Here is a 23,384-nt window from a genome sequence, read left to right on the forward strand (position 1 = left end):
CTCTTGGGTGGACCCCACACTGATATGCTAGCTAGGAATAGCTGGCCGGGGAGATTCTAGATCAGAATGTACTGCAAAGTCCACAGGGCAGAAATATGTCAGACCTCAGTAAGCACCAATCTATTTCTCCCAGCACATTCTTCCCGTGCTTTTGGTTTTGTCTCAAAACACCAAAATGGAAGAGCACGAAATACCCATTAAGCACACACACACACACACACACACTTCTAAACAGACATTCATTTAACGACCTGGGTCAGTGCCATACTGCTGATTCTCTGCAGTACCTTTACATGAGCTCTTGCTAATGCATTCCTGACACATCTCCGGGCAATCTCTACAAATGCCATCATCAGCAAAGTGCTTCTCTGAGCAGGCAGGTTTACATTCTGTTTGTTCTAGGAGAAAAGGACTTTCACAGGACAGACATCTGGTGGCATTTCCTTCACACGTATTACAAGGTCTGTCGCACTCTCTGCAGGCCCCGTCTTTAGTGAAAAAGCCCCTAAAGTAGAAGCAAAGAATTAAAAAAGATGAAGCAACAGAACATGCTGTAAATTCTCAGAGAATTAGCAAAGTCTCTTTGGGGTGAGCTGAGAGCTTTAAGAAAGCGTTCACAGTAGACATGGCTTTGTGCACCATGTGGCCTTAGATCTTGAGGTATCGGGTCATCTTCTCTCCACTAATATATTATGCATCCTATAGGACTCTATGGCTGCAATCCTATCCAAACAAGGCCTGAAGCAGAAGGACTCATTTGCAATTGAATGGCACAGCTAAAAAAAGGAAATGAAGGACTCCCCTCATATTATAAAACTCTTTAGTAAACTTCAACTGTTTAACTTAACCTGCTGTACAAATAGTAGTTTGGCATAAGATGTCATTTGGCTGTAATTATGCTTTTATTGTCTAAACATCAGCTTCTGGGTTAGGATGGGATATGTCATTATGTATGTATCTATATGTATGTCGAAATAATTGTAATCATAATAATAAACTGTTTTTAATACAGTGCATTCCATTGGGAGCGTATCCATTACATAAAAAACCCCACAACACTGTTGATGGAAAGACTGCTTAACCAGTCCTGGGGTGGACGGCGGTTGTGGCCCTTTGCATCAGGTCCTGACCCCTCAGAGCAACGCTGGGCTGGGCAGCTGGCAGTTAGAAAATCCCCATGCCAGCCAATGGGAAGGGCAGGAGTTTCTTCCAGACCCCATCTGAATTCTGGCCAACCTATCCAGTCCAAGGGGGTGGGGCTTGGGAGCAGACTAGAGGGGAGCAGGCTTCACTCTGACCCACCCCCTGGCTATAAAAAGGCAGTACATCCTCCCATCCTTGGGACCACAGTCGGCCAAGAGCACACCCTCCCACCCCACCTTCATAATTACACTTTGGGGCTTGTTGTATATTAACATTTCTTCCCTCTAAGGTTATGCGATTACTGGGTTTGCTGTGGTTCTATAATAGTTGCCGGGAAGGAATTTGCCGGTTAAACAGATTGGTCCCATTTGCAGGTTTTGCCTTCCCTATAGCAGTAGTCACAACTTTGGCGGATAAGGCCTTATCCTAACATTTTGTGAGGGGTGAAGTGGTGGCTCACCCCCACCTCGGAACCACGTGGTCACAGGGGTACCTCGTTAGAGGGGTCTAGGTGGAAGGGCTATCTGTGTAGACCTGTGTCTTGCGATGGAACCTGAATCCCACGACTGACCCTGCCATGTGTCAGCCCTGCAGAGCTGCACCTATGGACTAGGCCTTGCTTCCTGGGGAGGGGTCACTGTGAGTAAAACCGCAATGCATTTCTCAGCACCCTCATTTGCAAATTGGCAATTGTTCTGAAGCATTCAGGTCATTATGCAGCTTTCTACAACCAGAAGGATTAGTCTATTTTGTGTCACAGAAAATACGGAGGTGAGAACAACATAGAAGTATGTGAAGGAAAGCTGCATGTCTGCACAGATTAATATAAATGGAAACGTACTTGGGACACTCCTGCAAGCATTTGCCTTTGTGCAAATAGCGTGGTATGTCTGCATCGGAGTGACACTCACAACGTCTTGTCTTCACATTTCCAAAAGTTCCTCGTGGGCAAGTGTGGATACAAGACTTGCCAAAAAGAAATCTCCCTGAAAATAATGGAACAGGCAAAACATGTTTTGAAAGACATTTGCAGGACATTTTGGAAATTCCAACTAATTCAGAAATTAATGGAGCGTTTCTATTACAATGCAGGAAAAGGTGGAATGAGAATTAGGATGCTTTTTTGTATGTATGTATGTATGTATGTATGTATGTATGTATGTATGTATAAATAAATACTGTTATGTTTTAATGACTTCTTACTTCTTAACTGTAGGTTCTCCACTCATGCATAAAACCTATCTTTAAACAATAACATTTTTTTCTAGCATTAGATGAAATCTATGAGAATGTAACAAAACCTCTTGATAATGACAATGTGTAGCAACAAAGAAGATAAATGCTGTTACCTTGGGGACATGAAGTGCATGTGCTGGGAGTTTTCTCACAGGTTTGGCATGAAGGACCACATAGCTCAAACTGAGTAGTTGTTGCTGTATTAGGAGATAAGGAGGAAATGAGTTAATAATGTCTATTTGTTTGTGGTCATGCGTGCCCAGAATACATGGTTCCAGATATGATTATTTAGTATCATTTAGATAACAAAGGGAAATAAATGCAAATCTTGCTGAGATGATGAGACTTTCACCTTGACTGGAGATATTGCCCATAGTAACACAGAATATGAATGAAATAAGGGGTGGGAACAATGTCTATGAATCACCAAGTGGCATCCATCTAGATTTCTGTGAATTACTTAATTCATTTTTTGCAACTGAAATTTTGATTTTAAAATGTGCAGAAATATACAAGCCACAGTACCCAATGCAACCCTATTATAACAGTTTTCACGCCCTCCAACATTTCTCTGATGAAAATAGGGATGTCTTATTTGACAACAATATTTATATCCCACCCATTTGCCTGGGTTGCTCAGACACTCTGTGCTCCTTCCAAAATATAAAAAACACAATAAAACAGTTGCTGCCACTGTGGCAGCAGGAGCAGGCAGATGCATCCCTTGGAAGCCATGGATCTGTTGCCCATGGGGATCGTGCTGCCTGAGGCGGCCGCCTCGCCTTGCCTCATGGGTGAGCCAGCCCTGCCAATCAGGTTCAGTGCAGCTGATAATTGTCCTCACTTTGCTGAAGGGAACTGATGACCCAAGTCTGCTCACAATGCCAGCATGAGAACACGAGAGAGTAGCGATGTACCACCATGGTGTCTATTGTACATGAAACATTGCCTAATCATCAGGACTGGCCTGTGACTTTTTGTTACCTGAAGCGAAAGGCAGTATGATACCTCCTTCCCATTCTACATGCAAAAACCAACTGGACTGGCAGCTTGATCTTCTTTAAAACTCTGGCAGCACGGTAACATTCTTCATTACACCTGAGGCAGTAAGCTGGTTAAAGGCTTCAGGATAGGCCATGGCGTAACCAGAGCTCTTTTGTACAACAGAGGGGAATGACTAGGGCAGACGAGGAAGGAAAGAGGGCCAGGGGCCAGTGTTGCCCGCAGCACCCCTGACCATCATTCAAGGCACCCCAGGGTGCCACGGCACACTGGTTGAAAACCACTGAACTAGGGAGCTCAGGAGAAACAGATGGAGCACTGCTGCTGACCGCCCCCACTTCTATTGGCTGGGGCAGTTGCCTCATTTTGTTCCTATGTCTATGATATCCTTATTTATCATTAGCTAGCACAGCTGATCTTACCCTCTGTTCTCAAACTAAAAATGGTAATATTCAAGGTTTGCATAATGCTTTTTCAAGATGCAAGATCAGGGGTCAGCAAACTTTTTCAGCAGGGGGCCAGTCAACTGTCCGTCAGACCTTGGGGGGGCAGACTATTTTTTGGGGGGGGGAGAGAAATGAACGAATTCCTATGCCCCACAAATAACCCAGAGATGCATTTTAAATAAAAGCACACATTCTACTCATGTAAAAACACGCTGATTCCTCGACTGCTCGAGGGCCAGATTTAGAAGGTGACTGGGCCGGATCCAGCCCCTGGGACTTAGTTTGCCTACCCATGTGCAAGATTAGGGGTCAGCAAACTTACCGTGCCTCGGGCCAGTGTCTCCAGTGCCGATCGCACCCATATGCGTGCGCGCACACTATTTCTGGTGCACTTCCGGGTCGGAGGTGCACCGGAAATAGCTTGTGCGCAAGTGCACGGGCCTCCTCTGACTCGGATGTGCACAGGAAATAACGCTTGCGCATTCGCACAAGCTATTTCCGGTGCTCCTCCGACCCAGAAGTGGGCAGCTGCGCCACGCCACACCAGTAAGAGCGGGCAGCGGCAGTGGGTGGCAGGGGTCGCTGCGGGCCGGATAAATGAGTCTCAGGCCGTATCCAGCCTGCGGGCCTTAGTTTGGAGACCTCTGTGCAAGATTATTAGTGCTGTAATATTTCTGAGTCTCCACCAGAGGGGACTATGTACTAGGCATTGTGGCCTTACAAAGCACATGAGACATGAAATGCTGACCAGTCAACAAGTATATCTGCCAGTCAGATGGCAATGCTTATAAATACTTTCACAGCTGCTTTTGACACGACCCATCTCTTAAACTACATTCAGATATAATTTAAAAGGGGCTGCAAATGCATCTCTGTCCCAAGGAAGATCTGAAAACTTCCAGGATTTCCATGAACGTGCTGCTTCACAGGGATACAGTATCAGGTGTGCTACTTAAAAAGCTGCACATGTTGATATGATGCAAAGGTCAAGAACTGTGATGTAACCAAATATGCGTTCACTTCATTTAGTCTAGCAATACAGCAATATCTTCTACTGTATCCACCTGTCTCCCCGAATGCATTTTTTTCAGTAGTCAAAGTAACAGGTGGAAAAGCCAACAATATAATTACACCTATAGGTCCATGGGGATTAGGAATTCTACAATTTGAAATCACCAGGGCATGTGATGAACAACTGGTGGGCAACTGGATGCATATTTGATTTCTTGTAGGTCAGTGAACTGCTGCTCAGGCATTAAGCCACAGATGTATACGTGTCTCAATATTATCTGGGCACGAGTTCTTCTGATATCATGTCTATTCAAGGCAGCTAGATTGAGATTCTTATTAATGAATAAGCACTTTTCCTAGGCAACTTATTGTCTTCAACTAACAATGAAATCCCAATCCTGTCTATTCAGAAACAAATCCTACTGCATTCAGTGGGGCTTACTTCCAGACAAGGGTAGCAGCGTAAAACAGTAACTTTAGATGAAGCACAGCTCAACAGACCGATAAACTGGGCAAGGTACTCTCTGTACAAAGTCCTTCATTCCACACACGAGAAATTCCTGTGATTACTTGTACGGAGTAGATTGTTGTAATCTCTTCACTCAGTATATTTACTATTATTTTCAGTGCCTGGAAACATTTCCTCTTCTGCCTCATAGGCCATAAAAATGCATATCACAATGTATAATCTTAGTGGATTGCATGCAACTCTTCTGCCTGCAAATGGGACTTCTTCTTTCTCTCTTCTCCCTGTGCGCCTCCAATGCTCACCATTCTCATCTGGAAGGCTGGGGGATCCCCCATAACAGATTTGGGGGTGGGGTGGAGAACTTTTGTAGGCAGAAGTCCTTGTGCTAACAGGAAAAAAATCATTGGATGCAATCCGGTGTTCTAAAGTAACTTTTCATTCATACCAGATAGTGTGGTTCTCATGCTTTTAAATTGAAAATAAATTGAATGGTCTCAAAGAAATGTATTCTGCTCTGACTGTCTCTGAAAAATGTACGCTCAGTCAGAAGCAAATCTGTTGATCAGGTGAAGAACAGTAGAGAAGGTTTACCACCTTGCAGTTGCAATATTGCAGCAATGCACACGTGACTGAAAAAGTAACCTATTTTGGGTAAGAATAGCAAGTAGCATGGATGCGATCGGAATGTGCGGCCTTTACAGCCAGAGGGGGAGCTGTTTATTTATTAGATCATATTCAGTTTATGGCTCTGCAAAAACTGATACAGATATGAATACAAATGCACAGAATAGGTAACATACTTCTAAGAGATAGTTCTAATTATGAAATAAGGTGCAACAGAAACAATATATACATATAATAAAATCCTAGGACCTAGCCAGTCTCTGAACATATAAGTATTAATAAATTTGAGGGTCCTATAGACCTGCTGAGAATGAAATAATAACCCCAATATACATTATTTCTCAGTCTAGTTATCATGCTGACAGCCACTGAACTACAACATTAATCTAACAAATTAATGTCTAAAATAAATGCATGAAACTCCAGGGGGTGGGGAGTAGAATGTACTGGTATGTATATGTTGCTAGACTCCTACAATTCTACATTTTATAGGGATTTTATAAGGATTTTGTTTCAAAGATTTACCACCATTTTCTCTTGATGCCAAATCCTTTTTGACACAGTTTCCATTTTGTAAACAGATTACAAAATCAGTGAAAAGGGAGGCAAAAGTCAGGCATGGATGAAAACTCACATTCCCAGTCCAGGTTATTTTGGCATAGCCGAAACCAAAATGCCTTGGTGGTGGTCAGGTCCAGAATCCAGCATGCCCCATATTGGAGTCAGGAACAGCCCAAAGTTTTGTTGTGTATTTCTAGAGACACCCAGTGTCGTATCAGATGAATGACAACCAGACCTGCACCACATTGAAGGCCTTCCCTAACATTCATAGGGCTGCCATATGTCCGGGATTTCCCAGAAATAGCCAGGATTTGTCCCTCAAAAAAGCTCAGCAACTTTGCTACCAGATTTTATGTCTTGATTTTCACTTTTTGAAATAAGGCAACCACACCTTTCAAGGGCTACGCTTGTTCCCTGCACCTCAAGGTAGGACTGAGAAAAGACTCCTGTCTGAAACCCTAGAGATCGACTAGCAGTCTATGTAGAGCAGCTTATACTGAGCTGAGCAAGGCAGAGTCGTGTGCCCCTAAGGCCCGGTGACACTTGTCCCCCAAAGGCCTCTTGTCCATGTCATTTAGGGACTCAATGCACATTGCTATGTTTCAGATATAAACTAAAACCATTTTTGTGAAGTGCAGGATTCGGCTGATAAGTCCCTCTAGCACAGGCATAGGCAACCTTCGGCTCTCCAGATGTTTTGGCCTACAACTCCCATGATCCCTAGCTAACAGGACCAGTGGTCAGGGATGATGGGAATTGTAGTCCGAAACATCTGGAGAGCCGAAGGTTGCCTATGCCTGCTCTAGCAGAAGCCAGTGCATAGGCTCTCACTAGCACAACAGAGCTTTCCTCCCTCTATGCCCCCCCAATGGGCTTGGGGGGCAGGGGAACCCGAGTATGTGGTGGGAGGAGAGACAGTATTCAAATGATTTAAGTTAATAAAAATAACATTTGCAGCAGCACTAGCAGCTGTAACAATTTTATCTATTTGTTGTTGTTGTTGTTTAGTCGGCTTAGGCGTGTTCGACTCTCCGTGACCCCATGAACCAGAGCATGCCTTGGAAACTCTCACTTTCTTCTCAAAGCATCTCCGTTTTTATGTCCATTGAGTTTTCTTGGCAAAATACTGGAGTGGTTTGCCAGTTCCTTCTCCAGGTTTATCTATTTAGCTATACATTATTATGACCATTTGATGTATAATATTCCTAGAAATTTTATTTTGTTGCAGCATTTTTTTTTAAAAAGAAAAAGCTCAAATTTTAAAATATATGGAGGTCCTTTTGCAGAGCACATATTCTTCTGGATTTATTTCCCTTTTGCTTCAGTGACCTGACTGAAGAACATGAAAGACTGGTGATGTAGTGTGTATGTAATCTGCCACTCTGAAGCCCTTTCAATTTGTTAAACCTCTTTTCTATTCTATTCTGTTCTGTTTCATTCTAGTCAAGATGTTGTGGGTTAACATACAGCGCAACAACCCCTTCGCTAGTATGTCTCGTGGCTTCCAAAATAATTTCATCATCTGGCGCACAAGATAAAATGCAGATGTTCTTTGTGCTACGCATACTGGCCCAGACAATTTTTTTTCTTGGCTTACACTTAAAAGTCTGAATACCAGTCAAATTCAGACTCATCATTACTTTCTATCACAGTTTATTCAGTTTACCCTAGTTTGGAACTGAGGATGCAATACTGCAGTGGAGTTATGTTGGATGATGGGCTTTAAGATTTAGTGGAAGACTCACTGCAGTAATGCCACACCAGATACACAGTCAGCAGGACAGATATGCCAGCAGAACTCCCTTGAGACACCTGCAGAGTCACCCCACTAGTGAACATATGCCACATGGTGCCAGAGATGTGGGTGGGTTGGGGTAGCAGGCAGGAGTGGAATACTTCCTCCAAAACCCAAACAATACCCTCTCAATTCATTGCCATCCTCCCGTCAATGGCATATTTTGATACCAACCTAAAATTTCACTCTTCTTGACTTCATTGGAAAGGGGGAAACCATTTTTTAAGCAACCCCTATGTCAACATCAGCCCCATGTTGTCACAACATAGTGTATGATATGTGTAGTTCTGCAACCAATCACATCACACACAATTGATATATAAACCCCACACAAGGGGACCATAATAAGCTGTGCAGCACAGGCCTCTATCCCTAAGTGATGCCCTTATGTTGCACACACTTAGAATTCATTATCACAGGGAAGCTATGGGAAAGGGGCACTTTAATTACAGATGAAGCACTTTGCTTGGCTTCAAAACACATGTAGAAATTTGAATATGTTGCTAACATTTCTCTGTCTAGAACTCAAAAGGGGTCTCAGCCTTGAGACTCCAGACACAAACTTCCAACACTTAAGTCCACTTCAACAACTTGGGGTGCTAGAAAAGACCACACTGTGCAGGAAAGCAAGGGAAGGGAATGCCCTTTTGCTTTGCAGGATCACACACAGTGTTTCACCATCAGAAATATATGCACAGCCATTGCATTCTTCCCCTTCTCTACCATGGCAGGGAGGCTGAGCCAAGAACACTGAAAAGCACTGAAGTGGCATTGGTCCCTCATCTCTCTTGCTCATAAACGTACCATGCATGCAGGTTGTCTGCTATTTCCCTATGATTTTTGTATTTTTTTGCATGTGTATTTCCCCCCCCCCCCCTTCTCCTGGGCTGAGCATACATTAGTTCTTGCTACATACATTTAAAGCACAAATAATACTGTGAACTGTAGTTTACTCCTCACAAAGCTCTAGTTCTTCGGACCCTTAACAAACCACAGTACCCAAGATTCTTTGCAGGAGCTCATGTGCTTTGGATATGCTTTAAATGTAAGTTGTGTACACAGTATCACAAGCTGTTTCACTGTGTAGTGATTATGTATCTCCTCCAGATATGCCATAAAGTAAGAATAACCATGCTCTGCATATTAATTAACCCCCCTTCGCCTTTCCAGTGAGCATGCGAAGCTGGTATCCCATTAAATGAGGAAGGAAGCACATCTGCAAAAGCTGTTTGGGCATGTGATTCCTGATTCAGACAAAAATACCTTCTAGCTGTATAGGACAAGGCAGCTTTGTTACTGTCAGGTACACTTGTCACTTGCAAGTCCTAGAGGGATGCTGTTGATTCCTGCGCTCATCATTGCTACTCCAGACAGAATGGCAAAATTAACACAGCTGGCATATTCCACCTGTGCTTGTAGAGTCTTTTAGAGTCAATACTCCTCAGCTGGTTACATCTTCAGGTAGATAACTTTCCCCTTAAATTCCTGTTTATAGTATTGCAGTTTTAGAGAAAAGCAGCCCTTGGGAACCTTATTCAGTGAACTGTGTAGCCCACCCTTTCCATTAAAGCCAAAGGTAGATAGTAATTTTTTAAAAGTCTTACATCGTTTCCAGACAATTGGGTTTTGGCGAACCTCCAGGGGAAAGGACTTCCACAACTGTGGAGCAGCCACCGAGAACGCCTCTTTAAGTGCCCTTTCCGTCCGGATTTGGTGCACGGATGGTACCAACAAGAGATCGTTCTCGGCTGACCGTAAGGACCGTGAAGGGACATAAGGGAAGAGGTCTTTCAGGTCTGCAGAGCCCAAGCCATTTGAGGTAGGCAGTTTCAGTCTCTCTATCAGCAAAATAGGATTGATAATCATTATTCATATTTATGAAACAGAGTAAGAGCTGCAAGTAAGACAAAAGTGTTGTATGTCATGGTTTATTAATTATTATGTATTTAATTATTAGGTACTAATCAACCGTACAATAATATTAATGATTTATCATTTACTTATTCATGTAATGCTATTGTTAAGATTTTTATTTTATTAAGATTACACTCTAAATTCAATTGAATTCAGTACTTAGAATTCTAAAACTATCATTCTGCTCAAAACTGTGTTCATCTCAATGTGTACTGTATGTTTGTGGTGGTGAGGAGGGAATGGGGTTTTCAAGTGCATGTGTTCTCATTTATTTTTCCTGGATAAATCCTAACCAGGTTATGATGTGATCAAAACGTTAAACTATCAAACAATCTTAACATACTGTTGATAGGGGAATGCAACTCGTATCAAGTGAGAGTCACTCTTGTGGCATAAAGCAGATGCAACAGCACTGCGGTGAGTGAAGAGCTAATGATTATCTGATGGCCCTCCACTGCATTTTATACTAACATAAAATGTTCGCCTTCATTCATAAGAAACTATGCCTGTTCTCTCTGTGATGCATATAAATATTCTATTTGCATTAGTGAAGATGTAGTTTCTGTATATACATACAGAATGATATTCATTTTGAGCCTTTCAGGGTAATTCATATAACAGTTTGCTGCAGATCCACCTTCCCCTTGCATGGGGGTTCAGGTCTGGTGTTAGTCGTGGGCCCTGCTGGGATACTGGAGTGCCAGAAGTTGCCAAATGTTGATGTTGGTCCTATGTAAATACAATCACTTACATTTCTATACATAAAATCTATTTGAGAGTTTGGAAAAGGATGAGGTTTTCCCCCAGTGGTTTTGTGGGCAGAAAGAAATGGGGGGGGGGGAATTCAGAGGAAGCATGGCAACATACCATTCCAGAATTTCCTATTTACTTGCTTTCTTTTGAGGTTCACACACTTTCCATGGAGTAACTGTAAAATTCCTTTGCAGCTAGTACAGTCGCTGGAGTCGAACCCTTTGCATGTTGCACAGGTCCGGTGGCATGGCTCACATTCTTCTGTGACCTCATCGCTGTAGTAACCAGCTCCACAATCACTCACACATTTCCCATCTGAAGGACAAATAAAAAAGCCTTTATGTCATAATGTGACTGATGCCAGCTAAGTCCTGTTATTTGGAGCATTGAAAGTAGAGAACAATGTGTGATTCAATTGCCACTAAGCAAACTGGGGCACCCTGGGACAGTTTAGCACAGCCCAACCACAAGTACACAGCCAAAATATAAAACGGGGTATGAGTGCATAGATCTGTAAAATTAATATATAAAGTGTATACATGAATGAATGAATGAATGAATGAAGTGTGTAAATGAAAATGCAGAAATTTAATCTCTCCACAAATTTCAAATTTGCAAGATGTTTAAAATATCTGAAGTACCAATGTTATTGAAGTACCAAAGTTAAAACATACCAATTTACAATGATATTGAAATCTTACAGCTATAGATTTCTAATTGGGAAATCTGGTAAAACCCAAATATAAATATATAAGGTTAAAACATGTTTAGCACATGATTATATTTGGATCTTGTTACATTTGCTGGTTATAACAGTGGAGATTTTGAAATCATTGCACTTTTGTATATTTTAAATGCTGGCAGTTCAAATACTTTAAATATATTTTAGATTTGAATTTTGTGGAGGGATTAAAGTGGTATGTTTTTATTTCCACATTTGTTATAATTTACAGATCTAGACACTCATACCCAGGTTTGTGTTTTGGCTCTGCTACACAGCCTCCAACACTAAGTCTAGAAAAGTAAGTACTCTAAGCATAATTTCTACCTTATTACTTACAACAGAACTGCTGGCCAATTTTCAGGAGCACTCTGGTTTTCTGTTGCAGCTTGGAGTATATGAAAGTTGAAAAACTGTAAAGCAGAGCCACAACTCCACCTCCTTATAATACCCCAAGCCAGATTTTCTTAACCTCTGACCACAGAGAATCCAGTTTGAATAAGATAACAAGGTCCAAAAAACTTATGATAAGGAGACAAGGTATGTACACCTGGGCCTCATAAAAGGTTCAAAGTGCATTTCACAGGTCTATACAAGTCTTGGCTTCTGGAGTGTAGGCCTGCAATTTCATAACCATACACCATAATAGGAGGCATGTGGATTATGTCACATGTTGACTGCAAAAAGTCACCTACAAAGAATGGAAGTGATGTGAAACCATTTTCAGGCTAAAGTTACTTTGCACCATTCATTCATCTCTTATATTGAACAAATGAAGTTTGCATTAACATGCTTAAAATGAAAGGCCCATTGGAAGTTTCATTAATAAATATATATTCCCTCTTTACCCCAAAAGTAGGGGTCTGTCTCTGAATCTCATTGCTGACATTTAAAATCCAAAGTTGATTAAAGTTTAAATGTGCAGATCTGAAGACATATTTGTTTGATGCTCTTGTGCTTCTAGCGACATTATTTCCTGAACCTTAGTTTACAAGCACTGAATTAAAATGAATGAAATTTTAACCTTGAATGATTTAGTTTTCTTGAAGCAGATGTCTGGGTGTCATTCTTTCTAAAAGGTGGTTGGGAACCTACCGTCCCATAGATTTAAGATTGTAGTCAGTCTCCCTTAAGGTTGAAACGAGCTGCCAATTTTAGTTGCCTCAGTTTCTCATGTTTCTAACCTTCAATTCAGTTGTCTACATTTTTTTAAGCCTCATGAAAATTCTTCAGGATCTTTAATGTACATTTCTCCTAATAAACGTATTTTCATACACAGTTTTGACTAATGTGCACATTTTTAGAAGCAATTTCTAAAATTAAATTAAATTAAATTAAATAATTAAATAATACAGTGCATTATTTAATGCTAGTTTTACAAATATAGAGTCATTCTTATGCATACTTTCTCCTAATACATACATTTTTGCAAACACTGTTTGGTTGGAGAACTGCATTGTATAATTTGCATAAGTGTGAATTTTGAAGGATGGCAATGTTTTGGTTCTCATATTGTTTCAGAAAGAGCAATTTTGACAGATTTGGCTTGAAATGGGAACTGAATGGAATTTCTGCCTCTTCCTAGTCTCTCTCAACTGAATGCACATTTTGCCTTCTTGGGCAAGGCATGAAATCATTTCCCCATGTAAAACGCTCGTCACCTTTCTTACCTAGAAGAAAAAACCCTTCTTTACACCAGTAACACTCATATTTGTCGCAGCTTCTGCAGTTTGGTTGACACTCTATGCAAAGGAGAGACTTTTCATCGTTGTACGTATTCTGAGGACAAGTTCTATAGCAATGCTGCTTGTACCTGGGGGGGGGGGGAAGAGAAGCATTTTGCATCAAACAATTGCAACGAACAAGCATAATCCTCTCATAAATGTACTCATGTGTGGCAAGCACCTCCACTAAAATGAGGGGCGATAATACTCGGGAATGTTTTTAAGTACAGTAGCTTAATGGTTAAGGGAGCCTTTCTCAGACTCTGTCCCAGACTCTTGTCCCCCGAGTTCTGTGAAGCAGTACAAGCAGGTCTGTGAAGAAGAAAACAGTTGTAATGGCAGATGATGTGTGATTTCCATTGAGCTGCAGCAGTCATGGGGATTAAATTACTCAAGAAATTGTCCTGGAAATCCCTTCCTGTTTTCATTTCCTCACTGAGGTTTCCAAGAGTTAAAATCTGTAAGGATGAAGTTGTTTTTCTGCCTTCACAATGCTACACATCACGGCCAGTTACCAAGAGGGGGAGGGGGAGGCAGCAGAGAGCTCAGGACGGTGCAGCAATGGAGCCTGTCCATCACACCCACCGTTTCCCCCTTCCCCCTTGAGGACCACTGGGTTATGTAATGCTAACCTTTGGCTCTCCAGGGGTTGCTGAACTACATTTCCCATCAGCCTGAGCCAGCATTTCCAATGGTCACTGATGGTGGGAGCTGTAATTCAGCGACATCTGAAGGGCTATAGATTAACCATCACTGCATATTCCACCCTGCTTAGCTCTGGAATATCTAAGGCCACTCTATGGCCTTCCAATGAAAGCACTGTTGTGTTTCAGAAAAGAGAGAAAGAGAGGGAAAGTGGGGAAGAGAGTAATAAACTTACATGTAATAATTATGAATGCATGATGTGCAGGCTCTTGGGTCATCTGGAATTAAAAGCAAACAACACATTGGAAACAAAACACCGTGCCGGTTTCTCATGTATCCAAATCTCATTTGGCTAAACGAACAGTGGGAAATTAAGAAATGCTTAGATAAAAAGAGAATGCTATCAACATTGTTTTTGTTGATTATGATGACCATTCTAATTTAAATAGCTTTGGTGAAAAATGTCTCCTTTGATATACAGTTTCTTCTTTTATAGCAAGTTTTCATTGCCTGGCTTAAATTTGCTCTCACTAGAATTATGGATACACAAAGACTTCATAAGGACTAGCCTCAAACTGTATAACTTACCTTCTTTATTCATTACATTCATATTTTGCCTTTCTTTTGAGCAACTTAAGGTGGCATACAAGGAGGGATCCTCAATTCCATTTTATCCTCACAGTAAAGCTGTGAAGTAAGTTAGGCTTCAAGACAGCAAGTTTCATGATCATGTTCACCCAGTGAGTTTCATAAGCAAGTGGGGATTTTAACCTAAGTCTCTGCAGTCTTTGTTCAACACTCCAGTCAGTGCACCATGCTAGGCCTATTTCTTAAGAAGTCTCTGGTTCCGAAAGACATAATAGTTAAAGACATATTGGAATATTGAGCAGAACAGTGCTAAAGAAGGCAATTCCTATTTATTTTCATGCAGGTGAAAGGTGTAAGAATGCAGGTTATATATTCTTGTAAAAAACATTCCCCCCCCCCAGAGAACAGAAAAACTACATTTCTAAATTGCTAAGATTATCAAAATTACATTGGTAGGCTGGGGACAGACTTGTGGCGTGCCCCCTTTTGATATCACAGCCACCATCTAATAGATACCTATTTCCACTCTCCCCTCCCCAAACAATGCCTAACACTTGCACTGGTGGCAGATAGGAAAGCCCTCTCCTTTTTGAAGCAGCTCCCACTGGAAGTATAATTGCTTGCACAGAGTGGTCTTCACATAATGAGACTGCTTGTATAGTTGACGTCTCTTGACAGTTGGTTTCTGTCCTATATAACACAATCCTATATAACACATACTGACCTAGAAGACAGTCACCCTCTAAGTCAGAGATGTCCTTGGGTCCTCCAGATGTTGCTGGAATACAACTCCCAGCAAACCATACCACTAGCCACAGTAGCAGACAGAGGGTCAGCACAGGTGGGCTTCCAAACACCTTGGAAGTCAATGGGGAGCTCAACAGGTTTGCTGCCCATTTGACACTCCTGTTGCCATGCCCATACCAGCTGAGCTCCCACTGTCTTGCCCCTCCCCTCTTCCTCCCAGGGAGCGTAAGCAGTGCCCAGGAGCCAGGAGAACACCACAACTTCCATCTGCCCCACCAGACGCTTCTGATTGACCATGTTGGTTGGGAACTGATGGGCGATGGAGACCAAAAGCACCTGGAAGGTTACATCCAATGGTTATTTTTCTGGCGGTACTCAACAATACACAGTACCAACACTCCCCCACCCCAATTCTTCCAATAAGGTAAATGGAGGGTTAGGAGAGCAAGCAGGCAACTGCAGCGAAAAGGGGGATTGTGAAATCAGGATCATTGTGAGTACCAGCACCATTTTTCTATAAAAAAGCGCTGGCACATCTAAGTGATGGTTGTGTATTCCCTCTAGAAGAGCAAGTCTCTCAAGAAAGACTGTTTGTTTTTACTATTCTTGATTATTATTTTTTAAATCCAGCTACTGACATCAATACTGTAGCCCACCTTTTATGAACTATTTATTATTATTATTTTAGAAAATATTCATAGCCCATCCTTCATCTGTGCTGATACAAGGATGAGGTACAACATAAAATAAATTATGCCACCAAATTTATACATAACCAACAGTAAAACACAGGTTTTTACATTGTGCTATCCCCAACACAAAATTCATTGTTATTGCTAACCAAAGGCAGTTTTAAATAAGCATGCATAGAAATATTTTTGGAACTGGAAATCAAAGGGTCTTTTAAAAAACATGACTAATTATCTCTCTCCTTCTTTAAATATGTGCCTTGCTTCAATTGTTATATGATTCAGCCTCATAATAAGGAAAATAATTGGATGCCATAGTTCAGTTTTGTAGATTGGGACTTAACTTATACTGAGTTCATGACTGTGCAGGAATTTGAGCTTGTGTGAAAGAGAACAATCTTCTGCATGTGTGCTCAGAAATAAATCTCAGCTGAGTTCACTGGGGTTTACTCCCAGGCAAAGGAGCCAACCCCCAGGGGCTTCGCCCCCCAATAAAATATATGAGGGAGCCACCCTCAAGTTGATGGGCATTGCCGTTGAAATGGTGTCCATGCACCACGTCATGTGATCAATTATGCAGGGCAGGGCTTACTTGCGACCCCCCCCCCCCCTATTTTATTCAAGTTGGCACATCTACTCCCAGGTAAATGGGCATCAAGACTGCAGCCAAAGTCAGGCACGCTAGCTACTAAACCACTCTGAGTTCAGTACGGGACTACATATAATTTTCTCGGAATTTGCTGTGATAATACATTTTGTATTCCCCAAACCTTGTGCCAGATGTGTTAGATATTTCACTACCTTAAGGTCAGGCAGTTGGAGATTTAGAAGACACCTGAAGTCAGCCCTGTTTGGGGTAGTTTTTAATATTTGATGTTTTATTCTGTTTTTAATCTGTTGGGAGCTACCCAGAGTGGCTGGGGAAACCCAGTCAGATGGGTGGACTATAAATAAATTATTATTATTATTATTATTATTATTATTATTATTATTATTATTATTATTATTTCTAATTATTATCATCATCAGTGTATCTCCCATAACTCTTATGTATTGTATTCAGCATTTCACTATATCATCTTTCCAAGTATATTGAATGTCCTTTTTGAGAGAAAACCAGCTCTCTTGCCAAAAGCAATTATTCAGAACTGTGACTGCTTTAAAGTTTGTAAACTAAAACAATATATTACCCGAGGAAGCCGGATACAGAGGTAGCTGTCGGTGTGCTGCACTCAATGTTGGGGGAAATCAACCATGTGGGCATCTATAAACAACAAACTACTGTAGGGATGCAGGTGGCGCTGTGGGTTAAACCACAGAGCCTAGGGCTTTGCCGATCAGAAGGTCGGCGGTTCGAATCCCCGCGACGGGGTGAGCTCCCGTTGTTCGGTCCCAGCTCCTGCCAACCTAGCAGTTCGAAAGCACTTCAAAGTGCAAGTAAATAAATAGGTAAATGGCGTTTCCGTGCGCTGCTCTGGTTCACCAGAAGCGGCTTTGTCATGCCGGCCATATGACCCAGAAGCTGTACGCCGGCTCCCTCGGCCAATAAAGCGAGATGACCGCTGCAACCCCAGAGTCGTTTGCGACTGGACCTAATGGTCAGGGATCCCTTTACCTTTACTGTAGGACTACAGGAGATGCGTTACTAGGCATACTAGGCAAATTTCAATTCAACAGTATACTTCCACTCAAATTCAGACTCACCTCCCTATCTGTGCATCCCAGTCCTATGCCTGCAGTAGGAAAGAGGCCTTACTTCGTATAACGAGGCTTATGCTTTGACATTTAACTATACTTTAATAGAGTGAGAAAAGGGTGTGTGTAATAAAAATACCCAATACCTTTTCAACCTAGAAGACAACCTGCAATGAAGCTCCCAACCTTCAATATTAGATGTTTCACATACTGTTTTGATTGCAGAAGTTTGCAAAACAATTCATGTATAATACAGACTCAATTTAAATTTACATTGAAATCAGAAAAATGGAGGGTAATCTGTTTTCTAGAGCAACAAGCTTCCCCCCTTCTAATTAAATAAGCAAAATAACTATGCACAATGATGATATAATTTCATTTATACTGCTGTGCCATTTTCTTCTAAGGTGCAAAATCGATTAGCGCTTTGAACAGTTAACAGCTGAGCTGGGTTTAGGAAGCATTGTGTTATGTTGACAACAGTCCTTCTTAGAGAATCAGTCTCAGAAGGCCGTACTACAGGGACTCAGTGGTGCTTCGGGTGTCCATTCTGTTCCCCATGATGTTCAACACCTACACAAAACTGCAGGGAGAAGCCATCTAGAGCCATCTTTCCCGATCTTGTTGGACTACAACTCCCACCATCCCTCGTGAGCAGGGTCAGTGGTGAGGGATCTTGAGAGCTGTAATCCAATGTATGGGGGCCTGAGGTTGGGAAAGCTTGGTTTAGGTTTGGGTAGAGATGGGTGAATCTGTCAATCTCAGTTCCTCATGCTTAAATTCAGTTGACAACAAGGGACTGCGGGCCTCAGGCATCTGTTAGTCAGAAGCAATGAGTTTTGTTTATCATATCTTGGCTGAATAGGAGCAGGCCCATGCACACAGCCCCTTTACTCCTCCTTTCAAGCAAACAAAGCAGGAAGTTATGGCTTCCTGTTTCATTTAAATCAGGAAAGTATGGTTAAAAGAGCTTTGGATGCTCAGTGCAGGATTACATGGATCTTTGACTTGGTCCAGCTGACTTTATGATCTTCGATGGTATTTGCAAAGTGCTCCACATGAGAAAATCAGCAATCAAGTTTTCAGAATTCCATCTCACATGAAGCTCTCAAATGAAGTGGAACAGGAAGTATTTTGCTGCTCTCAAGAGAAAGGCAAGCAAGCAGCTATACAAATCTAAGGCTCTGTTTGGGGAAGGACTTATAATAAGGATAGTTTTCAGCTAAGGGGGTGAGCAATGAGCATGCCAATAGAGGGAAAATCCTTACAAATAGTAGGGTAAATTCATTTCCATGTTTTAAAAATTAAGTGGTGAAAGATGTCAGCTACAAGTAAGTTAAATTGTCAGTTTTTTCTTAAAGTTAAACTGCTGAGATGGATTTTACAAGGTTCTATATCACATGAGGAGTGTTTCCCCATCTCTTTGGAATTTTTTACATGTGAGGTTGAAATATAACTTTGAGACTCTTATGTCTGTGTATCTTACTGATGTAGAATAGAATGCAGATGAGAAATTCAAGTCTAGGCTTCATGATCTTGTGACAACCTGGTTATGAAGAGACAACACCCTTAATTTTATCAGCTAGGTCAATAGATAAGGCCAAGCTCTCCGTCTTGCTAGGTATTGTAGCTGTTCATCATCAGGGATGATTTTGAGATTTAGTGTCTTTGTTTGTGTGTTTGGGCTTTCTTTCCAACAGAAACCAAAATATTTTATCCTAGTGAAAAATGTAACTGCCATAGTTCCAGCCATCAACTCATAAATGTGACAGATGTGTCCTTTAGATGCATCATTAGCTTCTTTCAATATTCCAAAGTCATCCTTGTCTTTCTTTCCTATCTCTGTATAGGATGCACACGAAATGGAATCTGCAGAACCCTTTTCAAGTTATTACATCACACTTGCAAATATGCCTGCACTAAATACAGTTTAAGTTTAAAAGATGGTTTTAAGGTTTTATTTGTGCCTGCATGGGCCTCTCAGAAAGACAGTTAGAGAGGAGAGATTGGGAAGTTCCGCAACTGGATACTCAGCATGCCATCTAAAGACAACGATAGGTTAAAAAGGATCAGTCACCACATGCTAAAACAAGTGCTATAAAATGTTGATGCTTTTTTTTTTTAACCCCAGTAAGGCCCTAGAGTGGGAGAATGCTGACAAGGTGATCCAGATAAATGATTTGAAGCAAGGAGTACTGAGTGCACCTAAGAATTCTGTCATGCCACTAGTAGTATGAATATAAATTTAGAACTGCAGGGTGCCTTCATAATAGTCACACCCCTTCTTTACGATTATATAAGAATATAATTGTAGACAATAATAATAATTAGGGATGCACTGCAATGATCATTGGAGGTCTCCATGTGTTGCCTTTCAGTTAGATAGATCTACTATCTTCTATCTTGGGCAAATGATTTGGAGTACAGCAATATCCTCGTTCAGTCATTAAAGTTGTGTTTACTTGTAGTTCCATTGTATATGACGCAAGAGTTGTTGAGCTATTTCTGGCAAAGTTCTTGAAGTGTTAGGGTTAGGATTTTTGAAAAATCTCAAAAGTTCGCAACCTATTTTTTTTTCTAAAAAATTCTGCCCAGACACCATTTTTGACAGGCAAATCCCAGCTATGTCCAGGAAATTCCAGACACATGGCAGCCCTATCCTACTAGCTTAGCTTTAGAGCAAACAGAACAACTACTCCTCGCTGTTCTTCTGATGTGATTTCTCAAGAGTGACACTAGGAGCCAATCACCAGTGACTGACTCGCCTCCTTTCACTTGGATTGGCTCCCATCGGCACAAAGAGTGAGAAGACTTCTCGTGGCTAAAAAGCTTCCCTTTCATGCTGATTGGCTGGCCCTAGGACACTGGAGACAGGGATCTGCTGCAAAAATAGCAACAGGTCTTCAATGCCCCATAAACTTGGACCCCTGCACTTTGGATTCTCCCACAGGTTCTACAACTGTCCCAAGCCCTCATTAAACAGCATATCTACATGCAGTGATTGGGTGGAAGAGTTGGGGGGGGGGTTGCATAGCTTTACACTCATTGCACCTCTTCTATTCCACATAGTCATCTGAAGGTGTGAACAGAAAAGCTTCATATGGACAACTCTCCGGAAAGAGCCTCACAGATGGATATTCAGAGGTTCAGGTTGTAGTCAACCCCCTTCCCTGACACCACATTTCCACCGACTGTGGAAATGACCTCTGAGAAAAGAAACAAAACTGCTTCTGTCCAGTTACAGGTAGGTAGCCGTGTTAGTCTGCCACAGTCAAAACAAAATATAAAATCAAAAAATTCTTTCCAGTACCACCTTAGAGACCAACTAAGTTTGTTCCTGGTATGAGCTTTCGTGTACATGCACACTTCTTCAGATACCTGAAGAATGCACACAAAACCTCATACCAAGAACAAACTTAGTTGGTCTCTAAGGTGGTACTGGAAAGAATTTTTGATTTTATATTTTGCTTCTGTCCAGAATGCAGGCTGCATCAGCACCCTTTTACAATGCAAAAACTGTACAGTGGTACCTCGGGTTACAGACGCTTCAGATTACAGAGTCCGCTAAACCAGAAATAGTACCTCAAGTTAAGACCTTTGCTTCAGGATGAGAACAGAAATCGTGCAGCAGTGACGTAGTGGCAGCTGGAGGCCCCATTAGCTAAAGTGGTACCTCAGGTTAAGAACGGACCTCCAGAACGAATTACGTTCTTAACCCAAGGTACCACTGTACCTGCATTTTGCAAGTACCAAGCTGACAGTTTAGCAAACAAATGGTTGAGTAACACCACAGGAAGTTGGCAGGGGGTTGGACTAGATGACTCTCGGGGTCCCATTCAACTTTTCAGTTCCATGACTGATGTATCACAGCTTCATCCTGTTGGTGTTTACCCTGGGGTGGGTTCTTCCAGGTACCAAAATATTGGCTTTCAGGAGTTTGCAACCCTGCTTGAAGACGTCTAAGCTTATCTACATTTGGAAATGTCTCTGTGATACTGATTGGGTTAAAAAAAAAAACCTAACTCTGCTTGTAACTCCAGCAGTTTGAAATTGTGTTTTCTCTGGGTCGTCCTGCTCCCATTCATTCCCAAGGTCATAGATCCTCCCAACATACTCCTGCCAGGCTTTGTGAGCACAAAGTAATAAAACTAGCAAAATGAAACGTCCTTGAACTTCTAATTATGTACCATATAGCACAGCAAACCACTGAGAGTAATATAAGGGAGAAAAGAACAAACAATAGCTGTTCTCCATCTGAGTTTGTAAATGCAGTCTGTCCATCTCTTCAGATGGTATTTGGATGGTGACTGCCAATATTAGCACAAAACATCGAGCATAAAATGCACATTTCTTTTTCCTCATGATTTATTTTTGGCATTAATAAGCTTAAACATCACAGGAAAATTTGACCTATAATGGAATTTTAAAGTTTTCAAAGTTATAGGAAAAACAATAACTAAAGGATAAATTGGACATGACATGGAATATCCGTGATCAGATATCCTGATGTCTTTGATGAAAAGCAGCTGCACTGAGGTGGGGGGGGGGGTGTTTGGACTGAGCTTGTGGTACTTGGGTAGGGGTTCCCTCCCCATGTCATGACAACTTGGCCCGAAATAAAAATATAAGCAGGCTCAGATTCTTGTTCTAATTTTCATCCAGCAGTTGGAAGGAAAGGAATAAAGAGATGGCATAAACAGGTTTCCTCCATTACAGCCCATCAACATATAGCTTCTCCTGCTGCAGCCATATGAAGGTTGACATACTGTAGCCCGGGAGCAATTTTTATTAGACTGTAACATACCCATAACGAAATCCCATTTCACTCTTTATAAGCCTCTGGAATCAGAGGTATCCTATATATCAGAGGTTCTAAAACCTTTTACCCCCAGGGCTCACATAATGACAACTGAGAATTACTGAGGCCCACCACTCACAAAAACGATAGTGCAGGAGCAAAAAGCAGTCACAAAATAGTGGCAGAGGGAGGCAGCATTTAGCATAACAGCAGCTAGTAACTACTGACATAATTTTTTTACTGATCTCCAATCCATCTTTGGAAATTGCTAAATTCTTTGCCACAGTGTTTTGCTTGTGGCAAGGAGTTCCACAGCTCAGCTTTCATCAAGCTATGCGCATACATTTGCTCTGGAAGTATCATCACTCAGCCTAACCAGTTAAGTCAGAATTTGATGAACCACAGGCTTTAAGTAGAGAATGTTTTTTTTCTTTTATATTTTTCCCTTTCCCACCTGCCCCCATGCCCCTCAGTGTATTTTTACCCATCTCTACTAATTTCTACTCACTTTCTGTTGCACACTCAACTAATCCCTTTATCCGTGTGTGCCCCCCCAAAATCAGTTTCTTTCATCCCTTCTCCCTTGTCCCTTTATATTCACATGTTCCTCCTCTCATACCCTTCCTTTCTTTTCCCACTTTATATATAATAAGAGGTTGTTAATAACAAACAAACAAACAAACAAACAACCATTCACTCCACTTTCTAACTCTTTTCACACCTCCTCTGGCCTTTCTTTCTCCCCACAACCAAAGGGCTATGGCTGCTAGCAGGATGGACAAGCAAATGAGGAGGCTCTGAGGAGGCTGCGGCACTGAGACCC

The 23,384-nt window shown here is 41.6% G+C and overlaps 1 protein-coding gene across 1 annotated transcript in view; it reads right to left on the reverse strand.

Annotated features, from left to right (window-relative positions):
- Positions 1 to 242: 242 nt before the first annotated feature.
- Positions 243 to 23,384, reverse strand: part of PCSK5 (proprotein convertase subtilisin/kexin type 5) — a 213,173-nt gene continuing 190,031 nt past the window's right edge. Inside the window, exons 25-31 of the mRNA XM_033164114.1 lie at positions 14,280 to 14,322; positions 13,346 to 13,488; positions 11,069 to 11,269; positions 9,892 to 10,125; positions 2,493 to 2,576; positions 1,985 to 2,129; positions 243 to 505 (exon numbers count right to left, since the gene is read on the reverse strand). Of these exons, the coding sequence (XP_033020005.1) occupies positions 244 to 505; positions 1,985 to 2,129; positions 2,493 to 2,576; positions 9,892 to 10,125; positions 11,069 to 11,269; positions 13,346 to 13,488; positions 14,280 to 14,322 (1,112 nt within the window). The 3' untranslated portion in view covers position 243. The remainder of the gene's footprint in view (positions 506 to 1,984; positions 2,130 to 2,492; positions 2,577 to 9,891; positions 10,126 to 11,068; positions 11,270 to 13,345; positions 13,489 to 14,279; positions 14,323 to 23,384) is intronic.

Source organism: Lacerta agilis, chromosome 11 (assembly GCF_009819535.1).
Source record: "Lacerta agilis isolate rLacAgi1 chromosome 11, rLacAgi1.pri, whole genome shotgun sequence".
NCBI lineage: Eukaryota > Metazoa > Chordata > Lepidosauria > Squamata > Lacertidae > Lacerta > Lacerta agilis.